General features: G+C 47.7%; 1 protein-coding gene across 1 annotated transcript in view; it reads left to right on the top strand.

Moving 5' to 3' along the window:
* The window catches only part of LOC307077572 (FRAS1-related extracellular matrix protein 2-like), a gene marked incomplete at both ends in the record, with an annotated part of 69,914 nt that overhangs the window by 42,143 nt on the left and 11,492 nt on the right, over nucleotides 1-16,279 (top strand). The window contains 9 exon segments of the mRNA XM_079739001.1: nucleotides 2,910-3,059; nucleotides 3,564-3,773; nucleotides 4,195-4,392; nucleotides 5,728-5,892; nucleotides 6,978-7,160; nucleotides 9,993-10,123; nucleotides 11,942-12,100; nucleotides 13,222-13,525; nucleotides 14,875-15,006. Coding sequence (XP_079595127.1) covers nucleotides 2,910-3,059; nucleotides 3,564-3,773; nucleotides 4,195-4,392; nucleotides 5,728-5,892; nucleotides 6,978-7,160; nucleotides 9,993-10,123; nucleotides 11,942-12,100; nucleotides 13,222-13,525; nucleotides 14,875-15,006 — 1,632 coding nt within the window.

The following is a 16,279-nucleotide window of genomic DNA, read 5'->3' on the forward strand; positions in this document are numbered from 1 at the left end:
TCAACATCCTAAACCACTTAACACTCCTGGTGCACACAGACATTGCACCGACCAAAGTGCCTTTAACCCTCTGGTTGTGCACTGACTCGCTTGTCAAACACGCTGGGGACGTACGGACCCAGCGAGGACGTAGTCGCTCCTACCGCTCTGGGGCCGAGTACAGCCACAGTTGTCAACATAGCCCTGTTAACACTCTGAGTGCGTACACACACAGGTGGAATTTTAGATAAGGCTAAAACCGGGGCGTGGGAATACCCGCACTTCAAGCTGATATTAAGGCTGACTTATTTTTGGTCACACCCTCTGTGCCAGGCATACAAGCCGAGTTCATACATAATGTACTCTTTTGTAGATGAAAATAAGGGGGCTATTTTCCACACCGTGGGAGGCAGCCAGTGCTGGAGTTGAGCTGGAGGCTTTCTGTCACCTGCTGTACTTATCTGGGGAAACATGTATTTGAAGGTGGCACAGCTGAGAATGTCCTGTAACTGGTATTTAAAGAAAGATACACACACAAATGGCCAACATACCGACGTTCAAGCACACACTTGTGGAGAATACCCTTTTTTTCTTTTAACGATTTATAAGCAAAAATGCAAATTGGCCAGGCTGGCTTGTTATGGTTGAAGCTATGTCTTTGATTACTTGTTGTTCCTGAAGCTATGTCTTTGATTACTTGTTGTTCCGACTGATGTGTTTTTCGTTGAGCTTATTCAATTTTGGGTGGCGCGCTCTGCAATTATTTTTTTTGTCAAGGACCACTTAGCATGTATTTATTAAAAGCAATCAGGTTCCATTTTGTCAATTTCACGTCAAAAGTGGACTGATGGAGCTAATTAACACAGCTCCAAAACTGACACATTCCTTGGGACGACTAACCCCCACCACGCTTTTGAAGCGATTTCAAACCCATTAAGTGTGGTTTAAGTGACGGATTTGATTGTGTGCGCGTTCTTTCGCTCACTGCTTTGCCTTGCTGACGGATGAGGAAAGCCCGACTGGATACGGATGCAAAAAACTGAAGACGCAGTGATCACAATGTCAGCTTAGTACCTCCACCCTCTGCGGGGGGGCCAGAGGATAAGGACGATTCTCTGTCATCCCCCCATCACCCAACACCCTACCCCCTGTCCCGGGCCGGGAGCAGGTGTGGAGCCAAGCAGGGAACGCTGACATCTACATGGTCGTTTTCATATTAACGCTGAGCTTCCTGTTGAAAGCGCACCCATCCCTCCGCTCCCAAACACCATGTTTACAGTAAATACTACGTTCGGGGATGTCAGGAAGCAACGGCTCCCCGATCAAGACGTCTTCGCCACCCAAGGGCTCTGAGGGGCCTGCGTGTTTGTGTACACACAACATGTGTTTGTGTGTACACACAACATATGCTTGGGTGTTTGGTCCTGAGGGTTCCCCAGAATGCACACCTGCGCTGGGCTACGCCTGCGCTGTCTGCGCCCTCTTCTGACGCATTGTTCTTTTGATTCTGAACTGATGTGACTCTGTGATTGAGTGATGTGTGTCACATGTGTGTGTTTGTGTGTCTGTGTGTGTGTTTGGAGGACTTTCGGTATATTTAGAGTCTAGAGAGAGAGAGAGAGAGAGAGAGAGAGAGAGAGAGAGAGAGAGAGACAGACAGACAGACAGACAGACAGACAGACAGACAGACAGACGCATTCTTGAGAAACCGAGCAATGGACCTGTTGTCTGTGCTTCCGTCGCCATATTGTTGCTTTAGGCTTTGTTCTCGCCTTTCAACTTCAGAGTCAAACATCAAGTGAAAAAAAAACTTCAAACCCTCCGTCTCTCAATGATGTGGCACACAAACACACAGCTTTTGTCGTGTGGCCCACTTAAAGAATAGCATAAAATATGGAAGTTCATAATTCAGCAAAGCAACGCTGAATTCCACGTGTGTCCCTTGACCGGGGAGCGTTGTCATGAAGGAGAACCGAAAAAGAGTAAACCTTACTGGGTTTTTGTGGATGATGATCCAGCACTCTCCATACATCAGTGTCAGGGCAACTGAGAGCAGCTGAACTTATTTTGTCAGTTGTTTGGGGAGAGGGTGGGGGGGGGGGGGGGGTGGGGTAAAGCTGTCATAGACTTATTGGACTGCCATCAGTATTCTGCCTTAGGAAACAATGTCAGTTCCAAAGAGGCTTTGTGCGGGCTGGGGAGGGAAGTCCTCGGCTTCTGTCTCACACTATCGCACCACGCCAGATACACACACACACAGTCACACACACACACACACGGGCACATGCACAAGCACACACACATGCAAACATAATGATATAAAAGTATGAAACACCCATGAACACACACACACACAGTCACAAACACACACCCACACACACGAATGCACGAGCACACACATACAGACATAATGATATAAAAGTATGAAACACACATGAACACACACAAACAGAAGGCTGGGGTTTTGTTGAGTCGCAGCAGGGTATTTATTTGAGGGCGCTGGGTTTCCCTGGGTCTGAACTGACTTGCTGCTGGTTGGAGTCAACTGTCCCCACTGAACCACATCAGAGATCCGGGGTCTCAAAGCTCCAGAGACACTCGGAGGGGAGGAGAGGGTAGGGCCCCAGTCTTGGGGCCTTTCTGCATACATGTTGTTACCACATGCTGGCTCGGGGTTGAACTGGAGACCCTCAGATATCAGAAACAGAAAACAATTAAATGAAAGTTTTATTTTCTGTGGCTTGCTGGACGAGTTTACCCAACCCCACGGGCAACAAAGCGAGTAGCGGGTTTAATTCCTCGGCCCGGAGTCCTTTACTCCAGGTCGTGGCCATAAAAAGGCACAAAAAGACCCCTCTAAAAAGTTGAATGCACCTCTATCTCTGTGTCACTTCATTAACAGTGTCTCATGTTGGATGTTCCCCCCTCAGCTCCGGTCTTCTACTTCGGGGAGGTGGACTACCATGTGGACGAGAGCGACGGACACGTGGTGGTCAAGGTGTGGAGAATGGGGACGGATCTCTCCAAGACGGCCACGGTCACCGTGCGTTCCCGCAAAGCAGACACCGCCTCGGCCGAAGGTAACGCTGAAGCAGGGCTTGGGAAAACCTTGCTCCTGTTTATTGACATGTTTTTTTCTGTCAGCCTAGAGACTGAAGAAACCTGTTATTAACCAAGCAAAACTGAACCGTGTTCTTTAGCTAAACAACAATTACTGGCATATTTTTTTTATAAATTTCTTGTGCTTGAGGTGAAGGCTACCTTCACTGACTAAAGTACAGTTTCCATACAAGTTGTGTATTTTCTTGTAGCGTACTAGGATATGGAAAACGCTATAGGATTTATATAGGAATACTCTTTCCACCACGGATAATATTCTATTACATTATGTATCAAAATGTCCCCATTCAAATGTTGGTTCATTAGGTTTGATATATCTTTGATCATAATGAACCATACCCTACAGTCCGACATAATGAAGCATTACTAACAATAAATAAAGTGTGATAATGAGGGACAACATTAGTAGACAACAGCAGTAATACTAAACACCAACACCAACCCTCTCTCCCCCGCGGTCCCAGCTGGTATCGACTACGTGGGCATCAGCCGCAGCCTGGACTTCGCCCCGGGGGTGAGCATGCAGACGTTCAGGGTCACCGTGCTGGACGACCTGGGGCGCCCCGAGCTGGAAGGGGTGGAGCGCTTTGAGCTGGTGCTTCGTATGCCGGTGCAAGGCATCCTGGGAGATCCCGCCAAGGCCACGGTGTTCATCAACGACTCGGTGTCCGACTGTGAGTCAGGAGAGGATTCACATAGAGCTGATTCATAATGGATCATGTTTCATTCCTCCATTATATGGTGAAAGCTGTACCTATATAACTGGTTACTACTCATTAACAACTATGTTATTGCTAGCTTACTACTAGGTTATTACCAGGTTACTCCTAGGTTACTACTAGGTTACTACTAGGTTATTACTAGGTTACTAACTTTTTATCAGCATCATAAAAAATGTTGAACGGGAAAGTTCTCTGATCAAATATATTGATCAGATCTTATATTAAAATATTATATTATCAGATTTAAATTTTCTTGAATACATTTACTTAATATAATAAAATATAACATAATATTGAATAAAATGTATACATTTTTTAATGGTATCACCCCCCACCACCATCCATACAAACCTTTGTTCCCTGTGACCCCCAGTGCCTAAGGTCCAGTTCCGCCAGCCGGTGTACACCGGGAAGGAGAGCGACGGCCGTATCATAGCAACCGTCTACCGCAGCGGCGACCTCCGGCTCCAGTCCACGGTGCGCTGCTACACCCGCCAGGCCTCCGCCCAGGTGGCCGACGACTTCGACGAGCGGCCCAACACCGACGCCTCCGTCATCACCTTCCTCCCCGGTACCGAACAAAGCCCGGCGGGTTCTACTCTCTCTCTCTTTCTCTCTCTCTCTCTCTCTCTCTCTCTTTCTCTCTCTCTCTCTCTCTCTCTCTCTCACACACTCTCTCTCTCTCTCTCTGTCTCTCTCTCTCTCTCTCTCTCTTTCTCCCTCTCTCTCCCTCTCTCTCTCCCTCTGTCTCTCTCTCTCTCTCACACACTCTCTCCCTCTCTCTCCCTTTCTCTCTCTCTCTCTCACACTCTATCTCTCTCACACTCTCTCTCTCCCTCTCTCTCTCTCTCTCTCTCTCTCTCTCTCTATCTCATTCTCATTCAGTCCAATACAGTCAGATATCTTGAGTGTGCTCTCAGAGGGCTTCACCAGCCGACCGCAGCGTGTTACTTTACATTACTTTACGTTTAGCAGATGCTTCTGTCCACAGCGGCTAACAGTAAGTGCACTCAGCAATGAAGACAAACCCCGACAAGGGCAATAATCATGGAGTGTGCGAAAATACACAGAATGAGCAGGGAAAAATGCTTTTAAGTGCTAGAGGTAGAAACAAGAGATAGAGACGGATGGAGGGATGGAGAGAACAATAACTCGAGAGTATTCTTATTTATTTTATACATTCTACCACCAACCCCCCCCCCCCCCCCCAGCCCTCTGAAGGGCCCCAAAGCCTGGCAGGGAACACAGGAGATAGGCTCCTCCCTCAGAGAGTCATCGAGTCATCGGACCCTCATAGATGCACCGTATAATGGCAGCACAAAAAATAGCTAAGCAGAAGCTAAGGTTATGTAAGATTACGTTTTTATGTTTGTGTTCTTTGTTTCGATGTTGTTGTATTTAATGCATATATTCTGTACCCCATGTACCATAATTAGGTTTAATGAGGTATTCAGGCAACATGTAATTCCTAGTTTTCTATGGTGAGAATTATTTTTTTACACTGAGATGCACAATTGTCTTCCCCATAAAACATGGAACCCATCCACACGCATTTCACTGATTTGACAAATTTAATGGAACCGGGGTTGCATTATCTTTTTATTACTTTTCCTTCCAACATTGTACAAATTACCTCCTCTAAAAACCGTTGGGATGTATACATAACATTTTTTAATGTGCACAAAGACTGCAGAGTAAAGAAATGCACTTCACATTGAACACGTATAATTTATTTCACACTTAAGACTCCTACTTTTTGCTTCTTTTACCGCCTTCGTTTACACCGTGCGCGCCTTTGTACTAGGGTTAGGTGTGTCTCTGTGGCAGAGTGATGATGACGTCTGACTGCACGCTGACGATGTCTCACCGCACGCCCGACAGTAAAACACGTTGCCTCGTTCTGCAGGAGAGGCAGAGAAGGAGTGCGTCCTGACTCTGGTGGACGACACTCTTTACGAGGAGGATGAAGAGCTACGACTGGTGCTAGGGGCCCCCAGGAGCGACTCCCTGTTCGGGGCCTCGGTGGGCTCCCTGAGCGAGACTCTGATTAGAATAACCGACACGGCCGACAGTAAGTGAAAGCAAGCGGCACCGAAGATGAAAAGTTTTAATTATTTTGTTTGCTTTGTAGCGACAGTACTGGTAATTGAACACAGGTCGCAGGCGAAATGAGTCCTTGAATGGAAATCAAAGTATTCTGTGTGCCAGTGTTGTCCCCTTTATATTCTGCAGACGTATTAAACTAGTGAGTGAACTGTGTTTGCTCAAACCACGCACGTCTTGCCGACTTCTCGAAAAGTCTTGCATCTGACATGCTCTGATCTGCCACTCGCGGTCTGAGCAATTATAGGCTGGCACAAACAAAGGACGTATGTCACGTCACGTAGCTTGATCGGATCGCGTAGCTGGCAGGAATCACAGGCAACAGAGTCCTCCGGGGAAAGAATGAAAGAAGAAATATGCGTTTTGTATGTGATTGCAGAATGAGGTTGTTAAGTGCTAAATGTTACTGAAGGTTACTGAGGAAGGGCTGAATAGTGACAAACACAAAAAAGTGATTCTGGACACAGGCGGTCACACTCGTCAACACATTTGCACAAATTATAAATGTATCTGTTTTCAAAAGAGGCTGCTGAAAGTCCATGAAATGAGTATTTACCTATTAACCATTGGCTGATGGACCAGATCAAAGTTCTGATCCAATCACCTTGGTTTGGGACATACAATGTCCTCCAGGGAAAGAATTAAAAATGTAGAACGTTTTGTATTTCACGGTAGATTTATAGACTTCATTTAAGACATTTAACACTTTTAAGTTATGCGTTGGGTGTTTACAGACTGAGAATGGTCTGATGTCCGATGAACCAAAACCATGAACTTAGAATGCTCACCTGAACAAGATATTAATCAGATATTATGCTATATTTTCTTAAACACAATTATTTAATGAATAAAATATGCCATAATATTGGATAAGATATATATATCTGAAATGGTATCCTTTATGATTAATGCCAAAACAATAAACAGAATGTGCACCAGAACCCGGCCCAGAACCCGGAACGGCTTCTGGACCGGCCTCTGACTTTATGGTTTTAGTTTAACCAAAACGAGTGCGTCTTCCATTAACCTCTCCCCCCCCCCCCTCCCCCACAGAGCCGATCATCCGTTTCGCTCAGACCAAGTTCACCCTGATGGAGCCGCAGGAAGCGGGCAGCACGGCGTTGGTCCGCATCCGGCTGGTCCGCTTGGGGGACTCGTCGAAGGTGTCCGTGGTCCGGGTCCACACCAAGGACGGATCCGCTCTGTCCGGGGAGGACTACAACCCCATATCCCAAGGTAGGACCCCCCCCCCCCCCCCCCTGAACAACGCTGTTCCCATTTCCATTTCCATTCCCATTTAGGGCATTTAGCAGACACTTTTAACCAAAGCGACTTACAATAAGTACATTTCTCTTTCATTTGTCAGAAGAAAGAGAAAAGTGCTTATTGTAAGTCGCTTTGGATGAAAGCATCTGCTAAATGCCCTGAATAGAAATGGAAATGAAAGAGAAACAACAACATTCGGCTGTTGGTAAAGTAAAGATGTTCATAGGACGAAGTGCTACTCACTATTAATCGCTAGGTTAACACGTTCCCCGTATACAACAAAGAAAGCTAGGGTAAGATGCTACACAATGCTAAGGACTATTTTTAAGTGCAAGGACGCACAACATACAATAAGTGTGTACATTAAGTTCCAGGATGACATCATACCAACATACAATACCATTTCAATCGGGGTTTGTCGGATGATCTGTTTTCAGGCTATTTTCTGGCGGCTCAGGGTCTTTTGATTAAAGTTCCTTATATGCCGAATGCCTTCCCAGACTTTTTTATCAGAAATATTCTGTTCCTATGAAGTGAAGCCCCACACATAGATAACTATTATATGTAAGTAATACTAATGTAATAAGTCCCTGTTATGCCTGTGAGGACACTGAAACAGCAGAGCAGATTCAGCCTCACGTCGTGTTCATCTAGTTGGTGAGGATGTCAGTGTTGAACTGTGATAAGAACCCAGTGCTTCAACAAGCATGTAAAATGCCCGCAAATAAACAGCACAACAACGCAACAACACAATAAAGTTTCCCGACCGCTCCGCTTAAAAGACGTAGCGTGCTATGCTAGCTTTCAGGACCGAGCGCTACTGAGCTGCCGAGCACGTGACGCTATCCGTCTTCAGTCGAAACGCTGCGAGTCTTATCGATGTCAATCTGCCCCACGATAATCTTTGCGCTGGTTTATTGATCCAGGGGGTTTGAATGTGAATAGATTAACATCCAAGGGGTCGACGGCGAGCTGGACCTTCACACTGGCTCAGAGGGTCTGTGGATCTCTGTGTTCGATCCCCCCGCCGCTCCACCGGGTCTGACCTTCACCCGTTCTCCTGCGGCGTCGCCTCGACTCCATCCTCGTGGCTAATGGCTTTTACAGTGGGTCGCTTGAAGATGGGTTCGGGAGAAGCTCGAGATAAATGACGAAAACGATTGGCCAAACAGCATTTATGTAAATGAGCGTATGGATTTTTTGGTTTTCCAGGGGGAGGGTCATTAGTGTTTTGATTCTGTGGGCAGGGGAACGGGAAAGTAATTCCTGCCCAGTGGAGGATTGTGTAATTTTTAATTGGATTACAGTTTCTTCATGCTCTGTTGGAGAGCCAAATCCTGCTCTCGTTCTCTCTTTCTCCCTCTCCCCCTGTCCCTCTCTCTATCTCTCTCTCTCTGTCTCTGTCTCTCTCTCTCTCTCTCTCTCTGTCTCTCTCCCTTTCTCCCTCTATTGCTCAGCTCAATAAAGGCTGTGATTTTATGTAAATAGATCCCCCTCTCTTTGCAGTATACCTGCCACATCACTGTTCCAGTGGTAGAGTTTCTGCCATGGTGTTTGATCGCTGCTGCGCAGTGAATCAAACTGAATAAAACTCATAACAGTTAGTTATTGTGTTATGAACGTCAAACACATCTGGCTGCATCATTCAATAATTCATCGGTTTTCTAGAGCACATGAACACTTGAGGCTTGTTTTTTTCAGCAGGCTTTTTGTTCAACCGCGTATTTTCGTTTAGGCCTGCATTAAAGTGTTTCAATTTCTGTGGAAATTTTCTTTTAAGGGTAAATCTACTGGAGTTCAATATTCAAGATGTTTTGCAGAATTGGCATCAGTTACATTTTCTCTTTGATCGAGAAACAAATGTTGGTGTTTATTATGTTTGTTTGTGTGTGTGTGTTTCAGTCCTGCATGCACTTATTGAGTAAAGGTCAGCAAAAACTGCCCATATGCTTTCTGCAAACTCCCACGCAAACAGAATGTTGGTGTACATGATCATTTGTTATGGTGATCAGGGTAGAGATGTTGCAATTAGCTGAGCCATTGTGTGTTTCTGTAATGTAACTGGGGTGTGTAGTTATAGCATACTACTGTTTTATTAATGGTTTGCTTCGTGTGTGCGTGTGTGTGTGTGTATGTGTGTGTGTGTGTGTGTGTGTGTGTGTGTGTGTGGGTGGGTGTGTCGGTGTGTGTGCACATGCATGTATTCATGTGTGTGACTGCTTACATGTGCGTGTGTGTGTGTGTGTGTCTGTGTATGGATCTTTTTATGTATGTTTGTATGTATGTGTGTGTGTTTGTGTGTGCGTGTGTGTGTATGTATCTTTTTATGTATGTTTGTATGTGTGTGTGTGTGTGTGTGTGTGTGTTTGTGTGTGTGTGTGTGTGTCGGTGGGTGTGTCGGTGTGTGTTTGCACGTGCATGTAATCATGTGTGTGACTGCTTACACGTGTGTGTTTGTGTGTGTGTGTGTGTGTGTGTGTATGGATCTTTTTATGTATGTTTGTATGTATGTGTGTGTGTGTTTGTGTGTGCGTGTGTGTGTATGTATCTTTTTATGTATGTTTGTATATGTGTGTGTGTGTGTGTGTGTGTGTTTGGGTGGGTGTGTCGGTGTGTGTTTGCACGTGAATTTAATCATGTGTGTGACTGGTTACACGTGTGTGTTTGTGTGTGTGTGTGTGGTTCTTTTTATGTATGTTTGTATGTGTGTGTGTGTGTGCGTGTGTGTGTGTGTGTGTGTGTGGATCTTTTTATGTATGTTTGTATATGTGTGTGTGTGTGTGTGTGCGTGTGTGTCCCCAGACGTGGAGTTCAAGCAGGGGGACAAGGAGCACACGGTGGAGGTGGAGCTCCTCCAGGACGGTGTGAGGGAGATGAGAGAGGCCTTCACCGTCCACCTGAAGCCCGACGACAACATGGTGGCCGAGACCCAGGTGGGGCCGCGCTGCCCCAGCACCGCGCGGCTCACTCCAAACGCGCGGCTCACTCCAAACGCACGTCTCACTCCAAACGCACGTCTCGCTCCAAACGCACGTGTCGCTCCAAATGCGCGGCTGACTCCAAACGCACGTCTCGCTCCAAACGCACGTCTCACTCCAAACGCACGTCTCACTCCAAACGCACGTCTCGCTCCAAACGCACGTCTCGCTCCAAACGCACGTCTCGCTCCAAACGCGCGGCTCACTCCAAACGCACGTCTCGCTCCAAACGCATTCCGCATCTCACACCGATTGCGTGTCTCACACCCAACGTCTCACACAACCCAGCGCGTGTCTCTCCCGACGCGTCTCTCACCCATCGCGTCTCACACGCGACGCATCGCACACCGACACGTCTCACGCCCAGCACGTCTCACTCCCAACACACCACCTGTCTCACACCCAACACGTCTCACACCCAACACGTCTCACACCCAATGCGTCTCACACCGCATGTCTCACACCCAACGCATTTATCACACCTAACACGTCTCACACCCAACGCATCACCTGTCTCACACCCATTATGTCTCACACCCAATATGTCTCACACCAAATGCCTCACACCATACGCATTTATCACTCCAAACGCATGTCTCACTCCCAACACGTCTCACACCCGCGGTGTCTCACTCCAAATGTGTCTCACACCCATCACCTCACACACTTAACACATCACACACCAAACACGTCTCACACCCAACACACCACCTTTCTCACACCCAATGCTTCTCACACCACATGTCTCACACCAAACGCATTTATCACTCCAAACACATGTCTCACTCCCAACACGTCTCACATTCAACATGTCTCACTCCAAACATGTCTCTCACCCAACACACCACATGTCTCACACCTATAGCTGTGAGCAGGCATAATATGCCTCCATATTTTCTATGCTTCCATGGAGCCGAGGGTTCAGGGTTCAATCCTGAGGCTCCATGGAAAGTACCAAGGTCGATAGTGAGTTAGTATAGAGAATATGGAGGCACATTATGCAGAAGAGCACGCTAATCCCCTCGATGCTCCCAATGTGTTGAGTCTGAGCTAGCAGATTGATTTGTATTGCTGTAAATAGATAAATGTGCGTGACTTTCATTAACCTCCCTCGTGACCATAATGCCTTTGAGGCAGTCCATGTACTTACAACCAGACTAGCTTTAAGGTACGAGATACTTTATTTAATCTAAACCTCCTAGCCTCATTATTCCTGAATGACACGCCCCCCACCCACACACACGCAAGCACGCACAAAGACACACACACACACACACACACACACACACAAATACACTCTCCCCCATCTTCCTTATCTTTGAGCACCTTGGCCAGGTAACGAAGGCGATTGTGTACATCATTAGCTATAAATAACCCCTCCCACCCCCAACACACACACATACACAGCCTCCTTGTCTTTTGATTATCGGCCACGTAACTAGGGTGATGGTGTACATCGATACCACTAAATTAACCCAGCTCCCCCACCCATCGTGCCATGTGACCGCCGGCCAGGTAACCAAGGCGATCGTGTACATCCTTTCACTTAATTAACCCCGCCTCCCCCCACAACCCCCCTCTGTCATGTGACCGCCGGCCAGGTAACCAAGGCGATCGTGTACATCCTTTCACTTAATTAACCCCGCCTCCCCCCACAACCCCCCTCTGTCATGTGACCGCCGGCCAGGTAACCAAGGCGATCGTGTACATCCTTTCACTTCATTAACCCCGCCTCCCCCCACAACCCCCCTCTGTCATGTGACCGCCGGCCAGGTAACCAAGGCGATCGTGTACATCGAGGAGGCCTACAGCATGGCGGACGTCACCTTCCCCTCCCCCCCCCACGTGGTGTCGCTGCTCCACTACGACGACGGGAGGCGGACCCCCGAGAACCAGGACCCCCCCGCCGGCTACCCGGTGGTCTGTGTCACGGTGAGCCCCCCGTCATCGCCGCACTGTGGTTACCGTGGGTACCGCCCCCTCCCCCGGAGAGGAGGGGGAGACAAGGAGGGGGAGAGAGAGAGAGGGGTTAACGTGAGAGCACAGGGAGGTGAGAGAGAACAGGTTGAAAGGGAGTCAGAAGGAGGAGAGGAGGAGGAGGAGGAGGGGGAAGGAGGAGAAGAGAGAAGAATCAAGAGGTGATGATGATGATGAGGGTGATGATGATGATGATGAGGATGACAGCAGATGAGAGGGGGGTCGCCGCCATAGCTTTTGCAACAACAGCGAAGAAATTGCTAAGAGTTACCCGACATAGTCAGTTCCACATCTCCCCATCTTGACATAACCGCTCTGCCGTCGTGCGGAGAAGGAATGAACAGCGTTACCTTGAAGACACCTCTCCTCTTCTGCCCGTCACAAATTGTCATCGCAGACGTGGCCGCGGTGTCCTTCGAGACCCCGTCTCACTGAGGAGCCTGCTTCACTTTAGTTCCATTCAGTCTGCCTTAGTTTCCTTTAGTTTGCCTTAGTTTGCTTTAGTTCTCTTTGGTTTGCTTTCATTTGTTTTGGTTCTCTTCAGTTCACCTGAGTTTCCTTTAGTTTGCTTTAGTTTGTTTTACTTCTCTTTAGCTTGCTTGAGTTCTCTTTGGTTTGCTTTCATTTGTTTTACTTCTCTTTAATTCACCTGAGTTCCATGGCTTTTTGTTTTACTTCTCTTTAGTTTGCCTTAGTTTGTTTAAGTTCTAATTAGTTTTCTTTAGTTTGCGTTCGCTTGTTTAGATTCTCTTTGGTTTTCTTCGGTTTGAGTTAGTTCACTTTAATTCGCTTTCACACACTTCGATTCACTTCACCTTAGATCAGTGTAACCTTCTTTCCCTTTGTTTCATTCGTGGACCAATGCACAACAACATGATCCCAATGTGGGACGATGTAGATCCTCTGACCCAGGCTGATTTACAAAGCACCCCAGCACAGTAGAACCAATTTCATTCAACTTACTTTCCTCCCCATCTTCCCAACCTCACTCCCCCATCACCCATGGATCAAACCCTGCATCAACCAATCCCGGATCACCCTCTTCCCCCTGCCCCCACCATCTCGTGCACCCGCAGGCCTGCAACTCCCGTTACCCGGACTACCAAAAGACGGGCTCCATCTGCGTCAGCGAGCACATCAACGACACGCTCACGCGCTACCGCTGGCTGATCAGTGCCCCCGCGGGGCCCGACGGCGTCACCAGCCCCGTGCGCGAGGCCGACTTCGACACCTTCTTCACCTCGTCCAAGGAGATCACCCTGGACTCGGTCTACTTCCAGGCGGGCTCTCGGGTCCAGTGCGCCGCCCGGGCCGTGAACTCCAACGGCGACGCGGGCCTGGAGCTCAGCAGCCCCCTGGCCACGGTCAGCCGGCAGGAAGGTGAGAGCGGGAAGGGCACCGAGAGGGAGACGGAGACGGGGACGGAGACGGAGAGAATGGTTGTTTTTTTTAACGAGGAGTTTTTAGCGAGAATGCAAGGCGAATGCCTTGCATTCCAGTCCCTCCAGAAAAACACGATTGTGCGATCGCATAATTCAACTCGTAATCAGCCAAAGTCCGCATATTCATGCGGGGGCCGCATTTTTTCAAATATGCCGCACTTTCACCGCATAAGTTGCCGATTTCCGCGCAAAATATGCGGGGCTTGCATGATTTCATAATCCCCGCATTTTCGTTGCAAAAAAGTCAAATATATCTTAGCAGAAAGTTGAAAAATGTTGCGTTCACTCCACAAGAGCAGCCATTTCCCCCTGTTGCCATGGGACCGTTATGAAGTGACGTAATTACGCGACGTGAATGTCATCGAAAAGCTGCATTTTACGCAAGTTCCCACAATTTCATCGCATAAAATTGCATAAATATGCCGCATATTTCATCGCATTTTTTAAAAAAACGTTCCGCATAATCAAGGATTTTTGGCCGCAACAATCACAAAAAAACACCGCATTTTTCTGGAGGGACTGGCATTCTCGCTAAAAACTCCTCAGTGAAAGAAACAACCATTCTTTCTGTGTCCGTGAATATAGTGGGTATATAAGTGCATATAGAAAATAGTATATAGAACATAGTGCTCATTATCATAGTATTGCATTCTCGCTAATAACTCCTGGGTGAAAGAAACAACCCATCCCTCCATTTATGTTTATAAAGTGTGTATCAAGGTGTGTATATAGAAAATAGTACTTAGAAACTAGTACTTAGCATTGTGTAGCATCTTGTCCTAGCTACCTTGTTGTATACGGTAATATAGTGTGTATTTAGGTGTGTATATAGGAAACAGTATATAGAAACTAGTACTTAGCGTTGTGTAGCATCTTATCCTAGCTGTCTTGGTGTAAATGGGGAAAGGGTTAACCTAGCGATTGTGAATGCTTGGCACTAAGAATATCCTTTATAGAACCGACAGGCATCGATACATGTTGGTTTCTCTTTCTTCCGACAAGTGTAATTATGATACGTCGCTTTGGATGAAAGCGCCTGCTAAATGCCCCAATTGTAAATGTGAATGTATATAGGTGTATGCCACTATTTAAATGGCTGTACGTCCGCCGAGGTTGTCAAATGGGCGGGATGAGCGACAGCCCTAGCGTGATAGCTTTTCTTTGTCATGAACTGGTACGAATCCGAATAAGACCGCTGCGATTCATTTGAGTCAAATCCGAAAAGCGTTAGCATTAGCAATCCAACCGCTAACCTAGCACGACCCCATCCCTGGCCGTCCTGTGAAGGTATGTGTCAGCCCAGGAAGATGGGGACGGTGGGAGCGGAGCCCTTCTCGGCCAAGCTGCGCTACACGGGAGCGGAGGACCTCCAGCACCCCAACCTCATCAAGCTGACCGTCACCATGCCCCACATCGACGGTACGTTGCACCCCCCGCTATCCTACCCTGGATAGACTGGGTACCCCCCAGTAGAGGTGGTTCGGTCGCGAACTGATTCGTTCGAACGAACGAATCGTTAGAACGAACGATCCGAACTGGTTCTTCTCTCTCGTTCGCGTCGATCGCGTCGGTCGTCTCGTTCGCGTCGGTCGTCTCGTTCGCGTCGTTCGTGACTCAGAATTGACTCCTCCCAGACCCACGACTCGCAGACAGTTCGTTCAGGAAGACGAGGGACCGAGGCGACTCACGGCACACACTGTTGCTTGCACTGCACCAGGAGCAGGTTATAGTTATAACTAGGCTTTACTTAGTTAGCTTCAACGATACATGAAGTAAACATACTTGGAACGTCCATGTAGGCCTACGCAGCAGCACTATGCGCAGGTGATGCCGCATGATATGCCGCAAGGCATATCATTATTAACTAACGCATTATCTCTGAGGTGAAGTAAAGCCCCAGGTGGTCCGTTACATTTTCTTGTCAAGTAGCCTGGTGTTTACATTTTAGGGTTAGGGTTTCACATTGTTCCTTTATCTCGGGTATTTTTTTTATATATAAAATTAACGATATTGACTCAACTTTCAGGATAAAGCGATTCGATTCGCCATTCGATTCACCGGAAACTCGACTGAACCAGTTCAGTCGAGTTTCCGGTAGCACTGAGTCTGACTGACTCAGCTGAGAACCATGCAATGGGTGCATTGCATGATGCGATTCACCGCTACCGGAAACGGAAACTGGACTGAACCGGAAACTGGGCTGAACGAACGAACGAACGATTCGCGAACGACTCATCTTGGCGAACTGACTGACGCGAACTGGTTCACGTAAACGAATCATTGAATCCACCTCTACCCCCCAGCCCGTTCTGCCAGCGATTTGAATTCGGAGCAATACATTCTTTCTGCTTCCGATACGCTTTTTTTGCGGGAGCCAATCACCAAGCTGGCTTTTCCCCCTGGCGCGCTATTGGCTGGTTGAACACAATGACGACAGGGAAGCGACGGCAAGCAGCCAATTGCGTACAGAGTCGTTTTGAACTAGGCCCGTTGATCACGCCTCCTGTGCTGAAGAAAATGACAGCAGCCTCCCCGGACGAACGTGCAATCTACGATTGAGCTTGGTCTGGCAACAGCCAGGCTACTCTCGGGAGGCTCCAGACCTCCTTCTGCTTCTCGCTTTCTCCCTCGGCCCTCCGTAGCTTTAGGGAGACGATCAGATGAGATAAGAAGTCACTTTATCGGCTGATCG

The sequence above is a fragment of the Pollachius pollachius genome (assembly GCF_949987615.1).
Source record: "Pollachius pollachius genome assembly, chromosome: 6".
Lineage (NCBI taxonomy): Eukaryota > Metazoa > Chordata > Actinopteri > Gadiformes > Gadidae > Pollachius > Pollachius pollachius.